Source organism: Megalops cyprinoides, chromosome 16, assembly GCF_013368585.1.
Source record: "Megalops cyprinoides isolate fMegCyp1 chromosome 16, fMegCyp1.pri, whole genome shotgun sequence".
In the NCBI taxonomy this organism is placed as follows: Eukaryota; Metazoa; Chordata; class Actinopteri; order Elopiformes; family Megalopidae; genus Megalops; species Megalops cyprinoides.
The window spans coordinates 15,779,052-15,802,576 of NC_050598.1; the positions used below are offsets into that span (position 1 = coordinate 15,779,052).

General features: G+C 44.8%; 1 protein-coding gene across 3 annotated transcripts in view; it reads right to left on the minus strand.

Moving 5' to 3' along the window:
- The window catches only part of LOC118791359 (connector enhancer of kinase suppressor of ras 2-like), a 70,167-nt gene that overhangs the window by 17,888 nt on the left and 28,754 nt on the right, over positions 1–23,525 (minus strand). For 2 of the 3 annotated variants that reach the window (XM_036548697.1, XM_036548699.1), the window contains exons 3-10: positions 22,975–23,177; positions 22,711–22,798; positions 21,117–21,158; positions 18,321–18,440; positions 17,526–17,585; positions 14,128–14,196; positions 7,716–7,862; positions 95–225 (exon numbers count right to left, since the gene is read on the minus strand). In XM_036548697.1, the coding sequence (XP_036404590.1) occupies positions 95–225; positions 7,716–7,862; positions 14,128–14,196; positions 17,526–17,585; positions 18,321–18,440; positions 21,117–21,158; positions 22,711–22,798; positions 22,975–23,177 (860 nt within the window). The remainder of the gene's footprint in view (positions 1–94; positions 226–7,715; positions 7,863–14,127; positions 14,197–17,525; positions 17,586–18,320; positions 18,441–21,116; positions 21,159–22,710; positions 22,799–22,974; positions 23,178–23,525) is intronic. The other variant, XM_036548698.1, reaches the window with a different exon arrangement.

A 23,525-nucleotide genomic window follows, 5' to 3' on the forward strand; every position in this document is an offset into this window, starting at 1 on the left:
ATCGGTAGCCTATGTATAATGGATTTGACATTCAGTTAACACTCAGCCCTTGTCAGAGGAAGAACTGCTGTGCTGAGTTGCTGAATACCCCTACCTGGGTCCAAAGTGTCCTGAGACAGGTGAGAGAATGAAGACATCCTGCATGTTGGAACTGTCCATTGTGGAAGACATGCCCATGGTGCCAGTTGGGGTGGTGGAATCACTGTTGGGGCTGGTAGGGATTGGCTGGAGAGAGACAGAGAGAGAGGAGAGATGCACACATTAACAATGTACAGACTCAGTGTTCACATTCCTGCTGGACAAAATTGGTCATGTGATCACTGTAACTTGGAAGAGGTGGAGACAGAGGCTGTTCTTTACACCCCCACCAACTCTGCCTGCCTTTCCCACCTGCTTCATCAGGGACAAATAGATCCTCTCCTTACAGATGAATCAGTTCAGAAAAAAAGACAACATCTAGGTGAAGAGGCCAATGTGTTATTAAGATGAACACCACAAGGTATGGGTGAAATACAGTAGAATTGTAACATCTGTGCTCGTCATTAATTCTGGAACTGGAATTTTGTTTGTTATTTTGTTCAAATTTCGTTCGGATGGGATATTATTGTGCGACTTATTATGCTGTTTCAGTTGTTTTAAAAAATCTGTTTATAAATGCTTCAGCAAGTTCTCGCAAGTTGCAAATAAAACATATTGAAGTGTGAATCTGAATCTGAGGGACAGCTCAGTGCAGCAGGACCAGGGGATGGAGGCTGTTATCAGAGGCGCTACCCCTACAGGGACAAATTTCAGACTGACCCCTGAGGTGGCGCAATCACTTCCTGAATAAAGCTGCAGCAGAGGCCGACAGAATGTGTAAATGCACGAAAAGGTGTGTAAATAAAAAACCCTGCGCCTGATACAGAAGAAAGATCAGCTGAACAAACCTTTGGAGACCTAAGGGAATGAAAATAAGGACATCTGAAGAGACTGCGGGTGTATCAAAAAAGACCTCCCTCGCACTGTGGCTGCCTTCGGGTCTCCTTCACGTCCTATTGCTCTGCTGAATACGGCTCTCTGCAAACAAACTGTAATGGAACACCGATTCCAATGGGAACCTGAATATTGTAAGTGGGAAATGTGTCATTCTACAGTGACGGGTCAGAGTACCAGCGTGATGCAGTGATTAAGGAGCTGGGTTTCCTTGCAGGTTTGATTCCCTGGTGTGGCACAGCCATTATATCTTTGAATAACCTGCTTGATATGAATGTCGTCATTAAACATCCTGTTGTATAAACTGACAATATGTACTATGTGATCAATGAAGAATGAGAAGGCAGCTTTAGTTACAAGGTTGCCTAATTGTTTTGAGTTCGTGAGTCAGGACATAGTGGCAATGAATCGCCATATACTGTATTTAGAAACTAGCTCACAGAAGCACAAGATGTTCTTGCAAAAAGACATAGATTATGCAAGTGATTATGTTGTCATCATCTGTAGTAATATTTCAAACAGCCACACCATTTTCAAGCTAATAAAAAAGCATTACAGACACATTTGCCAGAAACCTCATTACATCATTTCGCCGTTATCTCTGTGTGTTTTTCATCTGATGAGGCACGTCTGTGAGATGCAGTCGTGTGTTAATCACACAGAAGCTCTCTCTCTCTCTCTCTTAAGCAAGTCACGACATCATGATCGGGCTGAAGTGTTTATTACAAAAGAGGACGTTGCATTTTTCCCTGGAGGTAGCAAGCGTACTCATTTCCATGTTAATGAATGCAGATATTCGGGAACACAAAAGCTGTGTAAAGTGAATTACAACAAGACTACATCTTACCTTGGAAGCCCCCCTCCCCCCTAACCCAAACAGACAGAATCGTGAAAAGATGTGGCATCCCCCCTTAGCAACCGTGCACAGGTACTTAGCAACCAGGAAACACTTGACAGAGGTCTCTTGGCAACCGTAAAGGGGATGGCAACCAGTTTGCCTGGCAACCAGAGATACACCGAAAATGTCATCACTGACAAGGAGCTGATATTCGACATGCTGGAGTGCAAAGGTTAACAGAGTGCTATCTGAAGTCTGCGTAATTCATCCAGGTTAGAGTTTAAACATGGGGTATTTCAATTCTACAAAGCTTTGACTACACTAGATTACACATGGATGAGCAAAGTCCACATACGGGCAATGACATCATGAGAGGTCCAGGCACTGAGTCTCTCTTCAGGCTAAATATTTGAATAGTGGAAAATCTTCATTTTTTCTCTCCTCCACTCATTTGGAGACTAGTGACTTGTCTTCCATAGAGATCTGCAACCCCGCTCTAATACTCAATTTAAACCAATAGCACTTCAGGATGAGATGTCTGTTCCCATGACAACATCTCTCATCTCCTAATAAGGATGAAAATATAAGTGATGACTGTCTTTTCAAATATATGTGTTTATTTATTGATTCATTTATATATTTTTGTCATGTTATCTGTGCAATGTGAGGGAAAAAATGGAATTCTGGTTAATGTCTAGTGCAATTTGTGAATATTCAGTGTGGGTTCTGTAGTAGTCACAATGTAATTTCCCCACAAGCAGTATTTACATATGTATGTGGTACTTGGGGCATTCAAAAAATGATCAGATGGTTCTGTGACAATGACAATATTAGTATGTCATTGCTCTTTAAAGATGATTGGTTTGAAACAAATAGGTGGAGCATGAAGTAGTTTCACTTAGTACATGCATTATAACAAGGGGCCACATCCCTTTTTCACCAAGTTACCACTGCTCATCTGTCTTATCAGTACTACAATAACTCAGAGGCAGCTTATGTGATCATATACATCAGGCACATGTAAAATCCAAGATCTGATTTTATGATCTGATTTGAGGGCAAAACCAAAAAGGTCAAGACCACTGGGACCTTGTCACATGACGGGGCCTGAAGCACAGCGAGCCAATGAGTCTCCTTTTCTCCCAGAGGAAGCCAGCAGAGCGTGCCCGTTGTGACTAGGCTTGGCACCGCTACGGGAGAAATCCCAAACTCGTTTAGGCCGGTTCCCTGCACTCGGCACCGGGCACGGCAGCCCAGGCACACAGAGGACGAGACGGTGGGGAGGGGGGGGAGGGCGGCGCTCCCGGCTCGGAGCGGATTATGACTGGGGTTGAGTGAAAACAGTAATTTGCTAATTACGGCGAATGGCTGGCTGTCTTTGTGAGCTCCTCCTCAGCTCTAGCGGGATGTGCCGAGCCCCGACAGTAAGATTACACACTGCCACAGGGGGAGAGGACGCCTGGAACAGGGCATGCAGGCAGGGGAGCAATTTCACTCAGATAAAACAGTACTTAAAGCAGGGGTGTCACACTCAGCTCCTGGAGGGCCACCGTTGATACTGTTTTTTTCCCCAACCTCTGCTCTTCATTTTGTAATTAAGTCTGGCATTTTTTTTCCAGCAATATGATACATTTCAGGTGAAGATCACATGTAAATCCCACACAGTAATACTGCAGAGCATTTTTTGAGAGATGAATCAAAGTAACTGTACAGTACAGCCGATGAACTAATTAAGCCAGGGTAATTAGCTGGAACAAAAACCAGCGTACACACTGGCCCTCCAGGAATTGTTTGACACCCTTGACTTAAAGCATTGCTCTAACGCCCTGAGTGTTCCCATCAGTGGCCTTCATCTCTTTGGTGGGCCGATGAAGGAGCTCCTCTACAGGGCCCCTGCCCCCCTCCCCCTCCCCCCGCCTCCCGGGATCCACAGTTTGAGGAAGCAGTAGTCCTCCTGTCCCTCTGTGATCAATGATCTCGGATGTTGTTTAATTGGTTCGATCTGTTGTAACGGCAAAACGATTAACAGAGTGTTTAACGATGCTGTAAATGCCGGGATTCCAGCATTATAGCTGGAAACCTCTCCCATGGAATTGATTCCTTTCCTTGTTAATAAAGTAACATTACACAGATAAGCAACAAGGACCACTTTCTCCAATTTTCTATGTACAATGTTATTACCATGAAAGACAATAGATGAAGGGAAGTTGCTCTATATGCACATAAAGCTACTCATGTTCACATAAAAATTAGGAGACCAGAAACCATCTCTTTATTCTGCTCATTTGCCAGTCTTTAAATCTAAAGATTATGTTGTTGATAAGGTATGCTGGCAAATAATTAAGTTTACCTGCCAGTGTTGCAGAGGGAGAGTGTCATTTAAAGGCATGATGGCTTGATGTACTAAGGTTGACTCAAACCTGAAAACCCAAGCCTGGTATGACATCACTGACACATTTCCAAATGTCCTGAAAGCTGAAAAAACGGCAAATTCAAATACAACCCCAGAGAGCTGTGTCATTTGGCTTTGGACACCGCTGTGCGACCTGGTTCTTCTGCTCCCCCTGCCAGGGAATCCTGCTGCAAGGAGTTTGACGCCAAAGAGCTGCATTGAACCAGATGAGAAACGATGAACCTGAACATTGCTTGTCCAACACATAATCTAAGCACTGCAGCGTTCTAAAATGGAATTCCACTCACTTGACAGTCTGCACAGCTCCACATGGATTAATATTCATGTTTTACACTGTTCAGCCAGAGACTTGACACAGAGCCTCAACACCGCACTCAACAACACAGAACCTACACAATGCAACACCAAACGCAGATGCAGCACATCGCAATACTCAGAGTAATTCTGTACAACTCCACAAGGCAGCACCAAGCCTTCAATGCACCAGTGGATGATTGATCTCAACACTGCAACGCATGACATGGGACTTTAACGCTGTACCTCTCAAATAGAGCCTTTCTATTGTGCTGTCTGGATCAAGCTTGAACACAGAATTGTTTGACACAGAATTGCACAGTTTCACCAAGTATTCTGGCAATCAGAGGCACCGCACAGGTGCCTCCTTACTGATACTTTAGACAGAATACAAACAAGTGTATTCTGAGGCACACTTAAAGATTTGTGACTTTTTTATCGTCAGTGAACTCACCTCAGAAACTGAGTGCACAGGAGCCGTTTTATCAAAATGCCTCTCAGCACAACAAATAATACAGAAATCAGCTTATGAGATGAGAGCATGAGAGGGTACAGAAATAACCAATAACTACTAAAGTGCACCAGATAAGAGATTATTGTCACATATGAATACTGTAGAGGACATGGAAGGGTGTGGAATAAAGTACAGTGTCTCCCACTGTAGTACTGGGGTACTATGGTCTACTGTGCATCATGGGATTGCCAGAAATCCAACTTCAGGATTATCATGCAAATTGCACAATCTCTCTCTCTCTCTCACTCTCTCTCTCTCTCTCTCTCTCTCTCTCTGTCTCATACAGAATCTCTCACACACACACACACAGACACATGAATTCCAGATGGCCGCTCCATCTACATATTAGTTTACTTGAATGACTCTACCCCTTTGCTGTTACCTAAGAGCAATGTTTCCAGAAGCGCTCAGCCCGATACTGTTGACACTCTGAAAGGACCTGGCCAACACAGCAGTTTGCGTTACAGTTTCATACAGCCATCGCTGTCGGTGCGTCAGAATTACTACTGCTGTCACGGAGCGATCTGTAATCTTCACTCTGCTTTTTGTTGCTGTGTGATTGGCACCTCTACTTGCCTCGTTTCTTCAGCTGTGTGCTGCAAGAAACAGATGGCAAAGTCCCGTCTTCACTCTGCATGTCCTCACATGAAGCCGTGCATAAACGGCCTTTCCAGAATCCTCCAATGGATATAAACTGCACTGAGCGCAATGATTTTAAGTTCACCAAATCGGGGCTCAGCGCGTGGAACAGAAATGGCAATAAAAATCCCAGAGAGGAGAGTCTAATCCTGACATGAAATTTGCGCACAAAGCCACACACGTAAGGTCTTAAATTGTCTTCGTGTCCTGCCGTGAATTCTGCACGCTCTGACATACACAGACAACATCTCAAACGCCGGGCATTTAATAAGCCAAGTGCTCACGCGTTTGATGAGTGGAGGTCTCGGAAATGGAATGCGGCTAGAGAGGGGGAAAGAGAGATAGCGCGGCGACATCAAGGCAGGCACGCCGTATGAAAATGAATTAGCCTAATGTGTTTCTAAAAATAGCGGCCGTGAGATCCAGGGGTCCCCGAGCGATCGGGCAGGCGGCTCTGACGTCAGCCGGCAGACCCTGCCCCCACCTCTCCGCCTCCACCCTCCGCACACAACCCCTCCATTTCCCTGCCTTCCCCCTCTCAGCCCCCCCGAGCATGTGAGCTCTCCTGCCCCTTCATGCAGAGCACTCCCCCTCCCCCGGAGCGGAACACAGGGCGAGATTCGTCTCAGGGGATTTCGCTTATCCTCTCGTGAAGCGCGTCCTGCACACCCAATTCCACAGAGCCCCACAAAAAAAGCCCAATGTGCAGGCATGGCCTCTACCCTGGCACTGCCTCAAATCTCAGCATTTAAGACCAGCATCCACAGCTCTCTTGTGTTTTGGTGACAAAAAAGGGGGGGGGGGGGGGGGGGCAACGCCACGTTTTGCAATAGTGCTCCTCCGCAAACCGGTGAAAATCCATTCGAGGCCCAGTGATTGTGAACAGGGGCTGAGAAGGCAGTAGAATGAAAGTGGCTAGGCCGAGGAAAGAAGGGGGTAACCACTGGGAAAGAGTGAGCCAAAACACCCTCAAGAAAATTCTGCCAGTGTTAAATACTGAAGCTCCATATCAGGGAATTTACTAATTATCATGACAACTACACTGCAACTTGCTGTGCATTCCTTATGGAAAAGTTATACCACTGAGTAGATATATGTGAAATCCAAAATAAAAGGAAACTATGCGAAAAAGAAATTATTTATAATATAAATTCTTTATATATATATACATATGAGAAATGAATAAAATTTCTCTGACATATTTGTATTATAGGCATAAATTGTATGGCATATGTCATTTTGCAACATCTCTACACACTATACATGAAATAATATATATGAAAGTGGCAAATATTTACATATTTTCTAATAACGGACATATTCTGATCTGGGAAACAAAAATCTATTTATGAAAATGATTATATGCTACCCATTTTACAGCTCAGTACAACTTTTCCTTTCATTAACATTGTATTGATTAGGGCAAAACAGTACAGCAAATCCTGCCTGCTTATCATAAAATATAAATTTAAGTGCAAAATACTACTGCAACACCTGTGTGTCATATGATTTTTAAAGTACTTTTTCCTGGTAAGCTTTCTAAAGAGATATTCTCATGTCGCCATCTCTTGAGAACTAAGCAATTAATAACTATTTTTTTCTTCGTTAAAAGCTACTGCTTCCATTACAGTCATGTGAAGTTTAAGCAAGAGCTGTGATCTACATTATTTTAAAATTAATTTATGTTAGTGGGCTGACCGAACAAATGTGTGAAAAAACCTTGCAACCTCTATAATTTAAACTGGAAATTTAATTTCATTTTAAATTCAACTGTATATTAAAAAAGATCAAGATATTATACTATATATGTGAGGAGATACTACATTTTCACAAAATGGAATCTGCGGCAGGACTTTGCATTACTGGAGTGGCATGCTGTCAATCTGAAGCGAGGGAATATTCTCACAAGGCAACCTCCACGGCCCATGGTCCACACATTATGGGGGGAAGGGGGGTGCTGCACATGAGTAGGGCATTCTGGGTAAATAGGGCATGGGTCAACAGGAGGTAAAACAGGGCTGGAGGAGGAGGCAAGGTGGGGTTACCTGGAGGGCGAGAGGTTTCCAGCGCACATTCTTGAGCAGGGCAGGGGCGGAGGTCAGGGTGTTCTGCGGCCTCTTCTTCAGGGTCAGGATGACACCATTTGGGTCCTCACGCAGAGCATTGACCAGGTTCTTCAGCTGCCAGCCCACCTGGGGGAAGCACAGACACAGTGCCACAAAACCACACCTGTAGCCTTCATAGTCTTGGCCTCTGCCTCCTACACTGCCTCCAACAGGACAGGGGGTCTCACAGAAGTTGGCTCCTTCCCGGCCAAAACACCCAAAAGTTCGCAACACGCTGACAGCTCCCTCACGCCAGAACTAGGCCATCATGCGGCACAAGAACAAAACCAACTTCAAGCACACAATGCTGGGAAGCTGATGCCAGTGCTAAATCAGAAAGAATCCAAAGTTCACCCACTGCCCTCAAAAACCGTTCTACTGACCCAACTACGTACCACATCATCAGTTAGCAGCACTCCATCTCTCCAACACTGATGCTATGTAAGGAATACTGGAAACTGGGAATGGGAAAGCAGCTGAAAAGAATAAAATCTACTATCTGTGCACACTATGTATGTGATATATTCTGTACATTTTTACTAGTAAATGAGTCTAGAATTTCCACACACACACACACACACACACTGGATTCCAAAATGCTTTTCAGTACACAATTCAAAGGTCAAAAACAAAATATAGGAACACTACCTGTATCTATGTCTTAATTTTCTTAAATTTTCTCAAATTTCTTCTTCTTCTTCTTCTTCTTCTTCTTCTTATTATTATTATTATTATTATTATCATTATAAATTCATGTCATGTGGATAGCAGGCAAAGTTAAATTAGCAGTAGCATGCAAAGCATCATCTGCACTTACAAGCCTGGACAGAAGGACAAAGTGTCACATTTTTCAAGTGTAAACTTTAACAAGTATTGCAGAAGGGATCCGATGTCGCTCAGTGCACTACAGTCTCGCAGGATAGCCAATCAGGGACCTTTAACTTGCCATGCACAAGGTGACAGCGGGCCTGCTCCTCCTGACCTTGGCGATGGCCTGCAGACGAGCTGTCAGAGGCCCGTTCACCACAGCGGCCCCTCGGGGCCCCCAAGCCCAGGCTGCGCAGTCAGGGGGTTCAGGGAAAGTTCAGCCTTTTGAGCAGGGGCCACTGACAAGATAGTACGGCAGCAGTGCTTGTGGAGGGGGTAGGTGATCTGATCAATTGTCAGACCTCTAGCTGGAGTTACCCTGCCAAGAGGGTACCATTTCAGCTCAGGGATCCCAAATCTTACCATACACCTGTGGCAATGCATGAGAGAACCCTTCACAAGGAAATGAGGACCTTTACTATTGAAGACTGCATAATTCCTAAAGGACAAGGGCAGTGTATGTGCTGCATAAGGACTTTGGGTCCACTGTCGGACTGACTGAGGTCTTTAATGGGACAGGAGTCTGCATTGCAGTATCACTCAGCCCAGGAAAGGACAGGGGAGCAAGAGCAGCATTTGCACAATCCAAAATACTTTCTCCCTCTGAATTGCTGAAAATGTCTTCTTTGGATAAAATCCCCGCAGGTCCCCATTATTTTCTCAGACGCAATTAATTATGCATGATTGCGCTGCTCCATTTTTTCTGATTGTATAATATATGTATGAATTCCATTTTTTATGGAATAATTTAAAATCTGCCTCATTATTTTCATTGCGTGTCTCTCTGCAGCTCCCAGACACCAAAGGGACCTGAAAAGAGGCTGGAGTTTGGGTGCACCTTCCTGCGTCACTGTGTGGAGAATGGGTGGACCTCTGACCGTGCACGTATCTGTGTGAGTTCATGCTTAGATGTCACATATAAGTGAGCCAGTTGTGCAGTACTTCTCACACAATCAGTACCCTCCGGTTCCACAGCATCCCACGATGAGAGGGCAGCAGTGCATATATCTGTGTGTGTTTAATGTCTGATCTCATTTAGGATTTTTAATAAATATGTTTCTTGTCCCTCCTCTTTCCCCCATGATCAAGTAACTTGGCTCACTTGCAAAATCAATCCTCAACCTCCACCACCTACTGGACAGACAGACACACGTGTGCGCATACACACACACACACACACACACACACACACACTGCATCCTGTCTCTTTGTGAAATCATTATGCAAATATTTAATGATGTAATGAACAATTAATACCATAACCATAGTTGTAATAAATTTGTCTGTGCACAAACTTTGCACAAACTGAACTGAACTAAACTATGTTCTTCTCTTCCTCACTCTTCCTCAATCTCTCTTTCTACACACACATGCATACACATGCGCATGCACACGCACACACACACACACACACACACACACACACACACTTTTCTTTTTTCAATGCTCTCTACAGCACATCTACATAACAGCACGGTGCTCTTCTTCCCATGCACAGCCACAGAGCTCTTCTCTTCTCCCCAGAGGCCTGGGCAAAGCAGGTCATCATCAACCCTCCTGCATTTTCAGAAGAGCTAATATTAAAAATGTAACTTATATGGAAACAAGATGAATTATTCAAGTCTAAAAGCATCTTGGGGATCCAGCCAGCCCTTCAACACTTACACCTCGCCCCGTGGACCAACACATTTGTTCTGCCTGGCTGAGACACTTTCAGCTCTTTTTAGAGTGTCAGCATCATAGCATCACACATCAACTGACACAATCCCACTGCCTTACAGGCAGAGATGACAAATTCACCCACCTCGTGCCAAATAGCTCTGATCTGAACTTACAGTGATTATTAATAGCATAAACAGCAGAAGAGTAGCATGGGGTATTGGTGCATTATTAGGAGTAATAATCTCAGTAGTATCACTAGTTTCTTTATTCAATGATAAATACTATAATAATGCAACCTTATAACTTCTGCTCAGGGATCAAAGATGCACCGTAGTGTGAGCTTGTCTTTCCTCCTCTCTCCCAGGAAGTAAACTCAGGCTCCTCATCGCAGCAAGCTAATGGAGGGTTTGAAGCGGTGACAGCGCCTGGGGAATGATATGTTCTGTCACCTCCCAGGTAGAGGTGCAGCAGCTGGGAGACATCAATCATCTCCGCTCCAAAGCACTGTGAGACAGGCTCCCTCAAATGCCCAGAGCGCAGCCTGAAGCCTGCGCTGAGCTCCGCTACAGAGCCTGCTTAGAGCCCATCCGGACGCGACTGCCCAGAACCTGCCCACAAAAATGGGGAGAATGGGCTGGTACCCAAAAGGTTTCCAGGTCGATTAGGGTTAGGGTTAGGGTTAAGATTAGGGTGAAGGTTGGGGGCACTGCCACTGTACTCTTGGGCAAGGTACTTAACCTACAATTGCCTCAGTATATATCCAGCTGCAGAAATGGATACGGTGTAAAAACTGTTACCTACGTAAGTCACTCTGGATAAAAGCATGTGCTAAATGACAATAATGTAATGTAATGTAAAATCAACAGAGCACCTGCCCATGACCCACCCAATGCCATTGCTGCAATGAACATGCACAAATGGAATTCCAAACCACACAGCTGAAATGTGAACAGATGTACAGGCACGCAAACACACACACACATTGTTGAGACAAAGCAAAGTTGGCCATTATTTGTTAATTCAACCATCTGATCACATCACAATGAGCCCTATAACATTGCCATTTTTGCCATGTAATTCTGCTTTTCTGCTTGTGAGGCTCACCTCTGTGGAGCACGGCAGTCGATGCTGGCTTTCTCAATAACTGAACACGGGCGTGACCAGGAGGCTGTCCGGAATGAGATCATCCAACACAAACTTACCTAAATCCACAATCAGAGCTGTGGTGATGCTAAGCAGTGACTCAACAAGTGATCAGCAAGCATGAGTCACACTGAGTCAGTGGCCTTCTGTTTCTGACTGTGAGGTGCATAAATACCATTCTGCCATAGCCCTGACTAAAGGAACAAATGTCAAGGGGAAAAAAAAGGCAACAGAACATGTCTGACCTCCGAAATGGTGCTTTCAGAGTAAACAACCCCTGACAACAGAGCTAATAGGGTCGAGATGCAGCCCTTTGGATGATGTGCCTGGCTGCATGAAAGTGTGAGGAATCCTGTGACAGGCTCGTGGCGTTGGACAGATCACGCAATGGAAGAGAACTGCTGTCGGGGCGAATCTGTACTCCATACTCTCTGCTAAAACATGGAGGACCCCAGGAACAGTTGTCCTTTTAACACCAACGTTGACTGAAGGAGAGACACAGACAGACAGTTGTGACACCCAGAAGGCCAGGGCCGTCCATTGCTCACAGCAGTGCCAGCGTTGCTGTCCCCGTACACATGACAGGAACCTTTTTTTTTAAATTGTTCCCTGACACAAACCCTGCAGCCCTCCGTGTTCCTGCATACACAGGAAGGGACCGTCTACAGACACTTTTCCCCGTACAGAAAATGATAACTCTGGCTGTTACTGAAGGAAGCAGCCCTACAAATGGTAACATCCCTTAATGAACGACTCACTGAGTAACTCACTCAGTTCCAACTCACTCTCACTCTCTGTATTTTACTACCATAAGGAGAAAACACTAGCAGAGTAGTCACTGTCGATTTGCACAGTGCCTGATCATTTGTTGTTTTATTCCGAATGAACTGGGACTTAATTGCTACTTCACCACACATATATACCACAACCTCTTTGCAATCAGTTGCAGACACCACTTAAAATTACCATACAACTCATAACTTGTCCCACAAGGCCCAGAAGTGATGTCTTTCCACAACTAGGTAACAGTCCTTAGTAAACTCCACACCACTCACCTGCACTCAACAATCAGACCAGCTGGGCGACTCTTGCATTGATCCTATTGGTCAGCTCTGCTCCAAATGCACATTATTTCAAATAGGCAATATGGGTGACACTAATCAGACAACAATGTCATTAGCATTTTCTTTGTCAATCCAAATGCAGTGTGTGCATTGCTAACCATTTGACAGAATCAGCCAATTGAAGTTGGATTTCTATTACAATCAAGGTTAAAATGTTGTAGCTTTGTAACTCAGTGTGTCAATTAAATGCAGAATCTAGGCAGGACTGCACCAAACCAATACTTGTCACAAGTCCAACCAATTTAAGATAAGATAAATGTTATAATATAATTCAATGCATCAATGAGCCAGCATGCATGGAAATGAGCCCCCAGCCTCTTTTCAAATTCTGTTCTGAAGTTAGCATTTTTGATATTGTGCTTTGATATGTGAACATTATTGTGCCTGCAACTCCATACATGTTTGCAAAGACAAAGCTAACTTGTTAAAAAGTAAAAATGACTTCAAAAGCATTAGACAGTTATTATGCAGGCAAACATGAGAAAAACAGGACATGTTGGAGAAGCTGAAGCTATGAAGGAGGAAGATCATTAAGAGGTGTACGGGGGGTTCAGTATATGGATAATGAAAATGAGACATCAGAGACCAATAAACCAGAGTTACTGTATTAGCAACAAATCTGTTTCTGCTTCTTAAAGAAATTTTGTGAAATATATGAAAATGTAAAATAATGTAGATCTGCATTAATGTGCAAGGAAGATATGCAATACAACCACGGTGAACTGCTCAATATACTGACTCTTGCAGATTCAGTCACATCCTTTGGAGCGGGGAAGGGAGGTATCAGTTCTTTTATATCAACTGCAGTGATACATGACGACCGCAGAAAGGTCACACTTTATCTACGAATACACCACTAACGGAGCCCCTCTTAACTTAACCACCAATAACTTGTGTGGGCTGGCAGACAGAGAGAGGAAAGTGAAAAAACGCTCTAGCACTCAGGACGAGCTGAAATCCACAACTCGGAGCACAGAGTGACTGAATGAATGACCACGTGAGTGACAAGCGCGCACCCTTTCCGGTCTCAATGTCTCAGCAGGAAGATATGTTCAGTCCTCTTACAGCGCTGCACACACTTCAACATTTTCTGTGTCTTTCACATTTTATAGCACCTCCTATACGACAAGGACACATATGCGTAAAAGTGCCACCAACCCTAGCTCACTTAAGCCATTTAACCGTGAGCGTTTTATCTTTCTTTCAGGAATGGACATGAAATGTACGTGAAAGTGGCCTGAAATTCAGACCACTGTCAGCACAGCAACAGGACAACGCAATCCAATGTAATCAGCGTTCTAAGATGTTGCCGTCTATGATGCATTTTATTTTCACTGTAGACCCAGCCACTGACAGTTAATACACAGGTCCAAACCTGAAGGAAGACTCACAGACGAATGACCAGGGGTAACACATTAAACCACACAGTGCTGTAGCTGAAACAGGTGTGTCTCTGCGAGGAGGAACAGGTCAGCGCCGACAGGTCCACGCCCCCTCCGCGGGACCATGCTCCTGACATGCAGGGTGGGGGTAAGATGCCGTCCCCCTGGACTCACCACAGTCTGGTGGTTGACCTGGATCACCTCGTCCCCGGCGTGGATCTTCTTGCACTGGTCCGCAGGAGACTGGAGAGGTAGAATGAAGGGAGAGGGGAGGTGTCAGATCTGTCCATCAACGCAGCAGGATGTCCAGCACTACTCAATTACAGAAGAGATTAATAATGGGTTGAGAGGACCTGGACCCCAACACTAGATCAGGGCGGCCAGAGTCCATTTCCCTGCCACGGACTCTCAGCTATCAGTCTGCCGTTCCATGCTCCCTCTGACTCGCACTGTGCCATGCCCCACCCACTGCTGACAGAACATCTGGTCACTCTGTTCACTTTTTTCTAGTACTTTCTTGTTCTATTTTAAACAGCAACATGTGTGGAACTGTCCTTACAGTAGATTCATTATCACTGTATACAGTATCAGCATTAGTGTGCTTCTAAGATGATGCTTAAGTCAAGCTATTCATACAGTATATGTATAACAAGAGGTCCCGATCTCCAACATCTCCAGCAGTTGGAAATGATGGCACAAAAAATTGGCACACCATAGTGTAATGTCCCCACTGAAACCAATGTCTATGTCCAAAGATCCTAGGGCAGGAGGGAGAGCAAAACTGAACTGAAAAGTATGAAGGGCAGGAGCTCACAAAATTCCTGATGGCAGGTCGAGATAAGCTGATAGAAACTGGCAGAACAAACTCCCACGGCAATACAGCGGAGGACCTGAATGCCATAGGATCATCCCAGTACATCAACTAGGGAGAATTAATGAAGAGCACCATACCAGCAAAACTCTCTCAGTGGGTCTCATTCTTGGCTGAACCTTCCATTGTTTCATAACAAATGAGGCCCCACAGAATTTGTATCCCCTGTTTCTCTCTATCGCTCTTTTTCTCTTATACATACACACACGCGCGCACACACACACACACGCACACACACACACACGCACACACGCACACACACACACACACACACACACACACACATACATACCCTTTGCTAGCTTTGACAGCTCATTAATTAAAAGAGGCACACTGATTGCAGCCATCTGCAAACACAGAGCCCTCCTCATCTGCCGGTGCGTTTTCTTCGCGGTTCCCACCGCTTATTATCCACCCAGCCACCAATTACGGGCACCCAATTAGCCATGTTAATTGGGGTGCTTCAACCAAGGGCAAAGCGAGGGGGAGCTTTCCCAGAGCATAGCGTAGGCAGTGCTCTAAAAATGAGCAAGTATCCTAAAGCCAGAGAGAGGACTAACGTGATGGTCACCGTAACATCTCCACAGACAGGGAGCTGCAGAGTTATCTGAAAGTAATCTTACCACTGATTACCAAGTCGCAGTACTCCCTAAATAACAGGAGGGACTTATTCGTGTCATTGTTTTTCTGGAGATGAAGAATGTGAGAGGAATATTGGCTGGGGTGATAACGTTCTTAGCCCCGATTTTCAGCTGAGTCTCATTGTTCTTTCAACAGTTGCGTGTCCAGAGACCGCAGCTGCTACTCCACAGCGTCAGTCCACCTGAGTGACAGCTGTTGCCTGTGTGTCAGATAATGTGTGTCATATTCTGTCACCCAGCCAGAACATACTGACACAGATACCTCACCACCTCTCTTGCTCTTCGCTCTCCTTTTCCCAGTCACCGCAATGGGTTTGGTCTCCCAGGAAACAGCGCGGTTGCATAGCAACAGGAGTTGCTACCTGCACAGCCAATCGGAATCACTAAGGAAGAGGGCGCAGCGGTGGAGTTCTTGCCCTTGTCCGGGAGGATGGGAGAGAGAGCACGGGTGCTGTCTCTCATTCACAACCAGGTCGATGTCCACGCGGTCAGCTGGGAGCCTGGGCTAGAGCCCAGTGAGGTTCACGGATACAGATGGTTCCTTTGTACCCCCAGACCACGCCCTCATATCACAAAGAGGCCTCAATGCTAGCTGTACATCCTCATACTGCAGCAGACAAGGCTGAATTACAGCATAACACACAATTCATTGCAAATCGGTCTGTGAAAGTAGCCTCTTTTCTTTTTCTGCATTTAAAAAAGGAAAAAAAACTTTTGAGGGCTTGTGAATCCTGACATGGACAGTTATATGGTCACCATCTCTTCCACTAAAAGTAATGGGGCAGGGGGAGCTACATCTTGTAGCAAACATACATATACAATAACCTTGACCTAACAGAAGCCAGTCAGTATTGTTCAACATTCTTCAGATTGGAGATGGTATGGCTCCTATGAATTTTTATTTTTACTTTTTTTGTCACCATTCTATCAATATTCGCATGCCTGTCTACATGTTAGATTATGCATTGCAGATTAATCCCCTCAAACACATTCATTGGGAAGGCGGACGGCTCTAGCTGAGAAGATTAACTTGTTTGACTGAAGAGACGGGCCTTGGCAGCGCCAGGGAAACGGCAAACTGTGCCCATACAGTCGGCGCAGCGAAGGCCACTCAAAAGGCAGTGCCACCCCGCGCCGTGCACCTGCCAAGCCCGCGGTGCTGCCCATGCGCCAGTGGCACGGAGATCTCTGGCAGCGCTCTGCCAGCCGGAGCTGGACGGCTTTCCGAGCCCTGCCTGCCACACGCCAACCATCTTTGCATATTTGCGCAGCAATGAAAGCTGGCAGGAACCCTATCTAGTGAGGTCATATGGTCCAGAGGGCGGAAGCCACACAAAGACGTGGGTTAGGTAGTGTTACTAACTGCAGCCCAGAGAGGACTCGTCAGACCCGTCAGCAGGGAACTGTGCCATAAAGTGTCATAGAGTAAGCACCATGACACTCAAGGAGATAAACGCTACGGCTTCACGCAACAGAGCAAATAGTATTACCTAAACAGAGAGCAGGAACCCTCCCTGTATCAGCAGAGCACTGGATGAACGGAAGCCTACAGTCTAACTGCAACGTGCTCAGATGCACTAAAAATTATTTTAAAAATTCAAACTAGAACAAAAGGAGCACACTCCCAACCTCATTAAATAAGCAGTACTTTTCCTGAATACTGCAGGGCCAGTGAGCCTGTGAAAGGAGCCCTTCTGGAGCCTGCTTCTGTGCTCATGTATGTTCTGCCAAAGCCTTCAGACACAAATGTGCCGCTTTGTCTCATGTCCACTGAAGATGGAGTGTTGTACGCACAGATTGCAAAATGCCCCAGCTCTTTGCTCAGGGCTCCACAGATTACAGCACAGGACTGCAGAGAACAGTGGAGGACCATGGAGAACCAAGGGACCGCAGGGGACCACGGACCACTGCTAAGAACAGGTGGTGGTCTTTGGTGAAGTAAAAAGACAGATAGAGTAGGACAGCAAATGACCGTGGAAGAGGTTGGAGAATTGTAGGTAGCAGTAGAGGACAGAAGGACAAGCGGCAGACAACAAAAGACAGTGACAAAAGACACTTACATTTTCAGTGGTTCCGGTAATGACGTGTAGCCCATCATATGTGGATTTAATGTACATCCCCTGATCGAAAGAGAAAAAAACATGTTCTTTCCATGTCGCACAGTGTTCATGATGTAAATATTAACATTAAAATTAAATTAGTGGCATGCAGTGGCTGATCTGGGCTGTGATCTGACTATGACAGTCTAGAGGGAGTTCACAGTCAGATCACAGCACTGATCAAACTGGCATTCCAACAACATAATTTAAAAACGTGCCATTCTAACACTTCATTTCCTTTTAAAAGGATCCAATTCAGATTATTGCAATAATTTTATGAACAGATTCACTGCCATTGTGAAGTACAATGCAGAACTATTGAGGACATTCCTAATGTTTTACTGGCCTTTTATTTATGTTTTTGAGAGTACATTCTAATCCTCTTCAGCCCACTGATGTGCCCAGTGGTGAGTACTGTACATGTTGTCTGAAGTGAGCCCACGTGCAGTATCATAACATTTAGCAAAGCAGTGTGTGAGGGAAAGCATCAAGGTCAAGTTAAGACTTGTAACTCTTGTTTTAATGTCTCATCTTTTTGGCTCTCATTTGCTCTAACTTCCACGTATAATGTAGCTTTTAGTCATTCATTTCTGCAAGGCCTTAATAATGATTTTTCCCCTCAAGTTAATGGCTTTGATTTTAGAAGATCTGTTGGAGAGTGCCCATATGCTGGCTACTGTCACAATACCATAGTACTGTACTCAATTATAGTATTGTACATACAATACACAATGCTGAAATGCATAGGTGACCTACCAGGCCCTCGCTGGGCATGACATTGGTCAGGTGCACCACCTCCAGGTGGGCAGACTGGGACACCAAGGAGTCAGAGGACAATGAGATGATGTGGTCACATATTCCAGACAAGGTTTTACACTGCAGTCGGAGAGAGAAAGAAAGAGAGAGAATCACAAACTCATCTGCTTATAAAAGTGTTGCATATCACCATGTTATGTTCAGACCAGTCTTCATGAAAAAGGCTGCCTTGCCCTGTTTATACCTTTTATTCATCTCTTTTGTGTAAACTAAGCTCCAGTGTGGTGCAGTGGTTGAAAAACGGGACTAGTTTTCCAAGTGGGGTATGCCATTGTACCCTTGAGCAAGTTACTTTCATGGAATGAGTTGCATGTTGTTATTGGGTTTTTTGGACACTGTGGCCACATGACAGTCTCCCTGCAACAAAATCACAGTTTAGTTCCATTTCCATCACTTCACAATGTATACCTACAAGGGTAGATATCCCTCAGTTCTCATGGCCCAACCCTAGATCTAATGGAAAAAACTGTGAAATCACTATAGCAATCACGAAATTATCCAGGGCAACTCAGATAGCAAGCATTATTAAATGTTGATGTTATCTGTTAGGTATTAGGTATATTTAAGTGGCTGCATCATGTTTGGATGTGGTCATGTTTTGTATGTAAGACTCTGGAGTCTGCTAAATGACAAAATGTAAACCTGAATGCAAATATTATAATAATAATAATAATATATATATAAACAACTTTCTTAAAGGTACAACATCCCTAATAATTACATTACCCTGAAAATTGCATCAAAATCCAGCTAAGAAAGTTAATCATCTTTAATATAATACAGTGTTGAGTTGGTACGAGTTTACAACAGGACAAAAAAAATCTGTATGAAATTATCAACAAATCTGACCTGGTTTTTAATGAGCAATTATCAGACTGAGGCTATTTTTCATGTGAGGCAGCAGACATTCTTCAAAGATTTGCTGCACCAGCTCATCCGCAGTGATTTATAGGCTGCTGTTGGAGGATGTTGTTATCACAGGGTGTAAACCACTGCGCTGAAAACGGTGGTCAGCAATTTCCTCATCAAGGCACTGACATGAACTTAGAGTACGCATTTAATGCACCTACAGCTGTTCTCTGGGAAAATCAAAAGCCTGGGAAATCATTTAATTGGAAGTGCAGCTTGTGAATATTATGTTACTGAATTCTTTTTTTGTTCTGTTTTCATACACATTTGTAAATCTGGTATATAAACATTTATGTAAGACCTTATGAATTGATATGTCACAATAACATATGTCCTTGCCAACATACTCTACTCTTCATTCAACTGAACAATTTTGTTGGGGTCTAGTTTGAAACACATTCCTTTTACAGAAATATAAAAAAGTTTTATACCATGTTTCAAAGAGCCTGTGAACATAAAGGTGTGTGAAATTAAACGGGGTCACCCAGTTATCATCATCCTCTTCCTCTCTCTCTTCCTTCCTCTCTCTCTCTCTCTCTCTCTCTCTCTCTCTCTCTCACTATCTCTCTTTTTCTACATCTGATTGCTGTAGGCAGCAGTCTCATGGGGTCCAAAGAGCAGCATTGAGGTTTTGCATTATTGAACAGCAACTGCCAACCAAAGAATTTAAAAATACAGTTTTAAAGAAATATGTTACAACAGGCTTATGTATAATCTATATACCCACTGAGTTTGTTGGCAGAGCAAAACATACTTCACTATGTTTTGAGTGTGTGTATGCCACATTTAGATGAGCACACAATACACACATCCTGTGACAGACAGGTATGAAATCAACTGAAGAAATGTGTAAATTATTTGTTTAGCAGACATTCTCACTCAGGGCACCTGACAAATCTGACATTTCATCCATATTCACAGAAGCTATAGAGGTTAAGAACTTTGCTGGAGGGTATGACAGCAGTGTTCTACTAGAGAATCAAAGCTGAAACCTTTGGGTCACAAGCCCAGAGGAAAAAACAGAGAGACCTGAACAGAAAGACAGCAGAGGTCACAGTTTGTAGGTATGCCCTGGTGTAAGACAGACACACACACACACACACACACACACACACACACACACACAGTTAGCTGGCTGTGCCTATCTTCACTGTCATCAAGCTGGCATCAAGCATGAAGATGAAGTCATGTAAGCAACATGTGGGAAAGGGGTGTGAGCAATAGGTTCTGAGTGGAACACTGAGTGCCGAGCCCAAAGAGAGGTGCAGCTGTGGTATACCAAGGCAAGGTACTCCCAATGGTGCCCTCAAAATACTCTTGAACAAACAGAACTGCAAAGGCAAGCTACATTGTGTGGGAAATCAAGTTTTAAGTCTTCTGGATAAGGGACCCTTGAAGTTATTTAAAGAACCTAAAGTGGCCCTGAAAATAGACAGGGAAAAATTAAGAGCTGCATATATTGGCTAATGGGCTACATTCTCGGTGCTGTCTGGCTGCATCTGGGCCTTGAGCAAAAGTAAAGCTGGACATTTACAAACCAAATTTCTTCTATCAATATTTCCTACAGCTCATTAACCACCAGAGTCACTTCTGCATTCAACCGCCATTGACCAGGTAGTGATTTACATACAGAGTCTAATTAATATTGCAGACAGCTCCACCGACTAAAGGAAAGTAGCATAGGCTAAGAGTGTTCAGGAACAGTCTGGAGTATTTGCTTGCTCTCTCTGCTGTGAGACAACCTCAGACAGACACATCGCTCAATGCTTCTGCAGTGAGAAAAGTTTTTACTTGAGGCACAGAAAGGGGATCGGGGAAAGAACTCACCACATGAAGAATCTTGTTTTCTGTCTCATACACAGTGCAATCCTACAAGAAAACACAACAGCTTAAAGCAGCAGCAAGTGGCAGACAAGGACACATCCAGTGGCATGATCAGAAATGATCATTTTAAGTTCGGAATTCCAGCTGCAAGGGACCAGGGATGTGAGAGATAAGAGAGTTAGCTTGGTGATGACAGAAGCGGGCTTACAGATTTTATCCTTTTAAGCATCTGAAAAATTCATTGTGAAAACTCAGTAAAGTGCACCCAACCTATATCACAAATTCACCTTACTATGACTGCTGTACATCCTCAGTGGGAGCTTGGAATGACTTAATGAATCGATTTTAATTTAACGTAATAGATCAATTTAATGGATATAAAAAAGAAACCCAGGTTTGGTTGAATGTTCCATATAGCGTGCATGGCTTTTGCCTGTGCTTTATGCTTTATGCTTATTGTTACACGGTTTACTTCCCAAACGCATCACTTCCCTGGGTTTCTGGGTATTTCATGTGGATTTGACTTTTTGCTCCACAAAATGCCCTTCCCTACACGAAGTTCAGTCTAGGTTTTAGTCAAGGTTGGAGTCATCTGAGCAGGCACATGTCACTTTGTGAGCTCACCTCAACATTTTAAGGGTGGCCTCCATCACTGGCTTAATGGCATGAAGAGCTAATTTTGTCTCATTTTGTAAATCCAAGCTTGTGTGGATAACAGTGTAAGTGTATGCTTGTAGTGTGTGTAGTATATGTGGAAGAAGTTAAATGAGAAAGTGTTTTTTTCTGTTTAGGTAAATAGGCAATCTCCTTTGACATAAAGCCAATGGTGAAGAGGAACAAAATCCTCAGCCCTGGAATAACCCCTCCTCCCCCTTCCAGCAGGCCAGCTCTCTCCTGGCTGCATTCTGAAGCTACATCAAAGAGAGCTCGTATCCAGATAGCATGAAGGTGAGGCGCACAGGACTCGCCTTCCCCCCCTTCTCGTAGCCAGTCCCTCATCTCTCCTGTCCGCCTCGTCATCACAGATGCCTGGATGGAGGGGCGACGGTGCTGCTGCTCCATTCTCCCTCCAGCCCCCCGTCCGGCTGTCAGAGTGCTGCCAGCTCACCACCTGCGCGCGCCTGGCCCGCAGCGACTCGGCTATCTCCCGGCACCAGCCGTCCTCGCTCGAGACGAGAAAGCCACCCGGTGCCATGGGGGGGGGGAATTGGGCGGCGCTCGCTAAAGCACTGTAACCGCGGGTGTTCCGCCGCCTCTAGCCACAGAGCAAGGGCTCGAATGTCCTGCAAAGCCACACCGCCGTTGGCTCGGCAGCACCGCAGGGGCTTCTGGGAAAGCGGGACAAACCAAGCCGGCAGCACTAGACCAGCGTGCTGTCTCTGATCAAACAGAAGAGCACCTTACCAAGCCAAGCACAGCTTTGCAGTGCTTGGCTCTCAAGTGGCATATCTCTATGAGAAGACCACTAGACTCAGCAGAGGTATATTTGCCTCCAGAGGAAGACAGGATCATTGCAACATATACCCTGAGCCATCTTGGGCTCACCTAAGACAGGCAAATGTCAAATAGTTAAATATTTCCAATATGGTTAACTTACCTGCTGCACTATAGTGGTTAACTCCAGGCACAGCTGAACAATGTTGTTTTTCAGTAGTGAGTACTCGGTCACACTGACAAATGGGGACCTGATGGATATGAACAAATAAGGGGTCATTAGGCGACCAAAGACAACGGCTCAGACAACCGGCCACACAATATGCGCAACAGAGACATAAAGCAAGGCCAGTCTTGGATAAGGATGAGGCAGGCAAACGGATTAAAGGAAGGGCCGACGGGCAGACGGACGGCGGGGAGCACACACCTGTCCAGCCAGGCCAGCAGGTTCTTGGCTGCTCCGATGAGGTCGACCACAGAGGTAAGGAAGTCGTTGGGCAGGCGGCGCGAGGCCCGTCCGTCGTAGTGGCCGCCGCGGCGTCGGCCCGTGATGAAATTCTGCAGGTTCTTGGCCGAAGCATTGAGCTTGTGGGACAGCGTGCGTAGATTCTCCGTCTCTAGCCCGTAGTTCTGAAACGTGACCCAGAGAGACAAGGTGACTCTGGACCCTGAGAACACATTCTGTCTCTATTATATCTACTTGTGCCAACATGTGCCTTCGCATTTTTCAGAAGTTACAACAGCTGTACCTCAGCAATACCTGACTCGTGAATTGGGCAGGGAACTGCTGTTGTATGCTTAAATAAGGAACCCGAAATGCAATGCTTAGTGCTAGCAAATCTCCACCCATAAAAATGGATAATTTTCTTGATATGCATGTTGCTCAAGGTAAGAGCATCGTCTAAGAAAAGAGACAAATGTCACAGTAGGTCCAATGTTATAATGAATGTTCTCGTTTGATCTCAGTTAGTCTGAGGT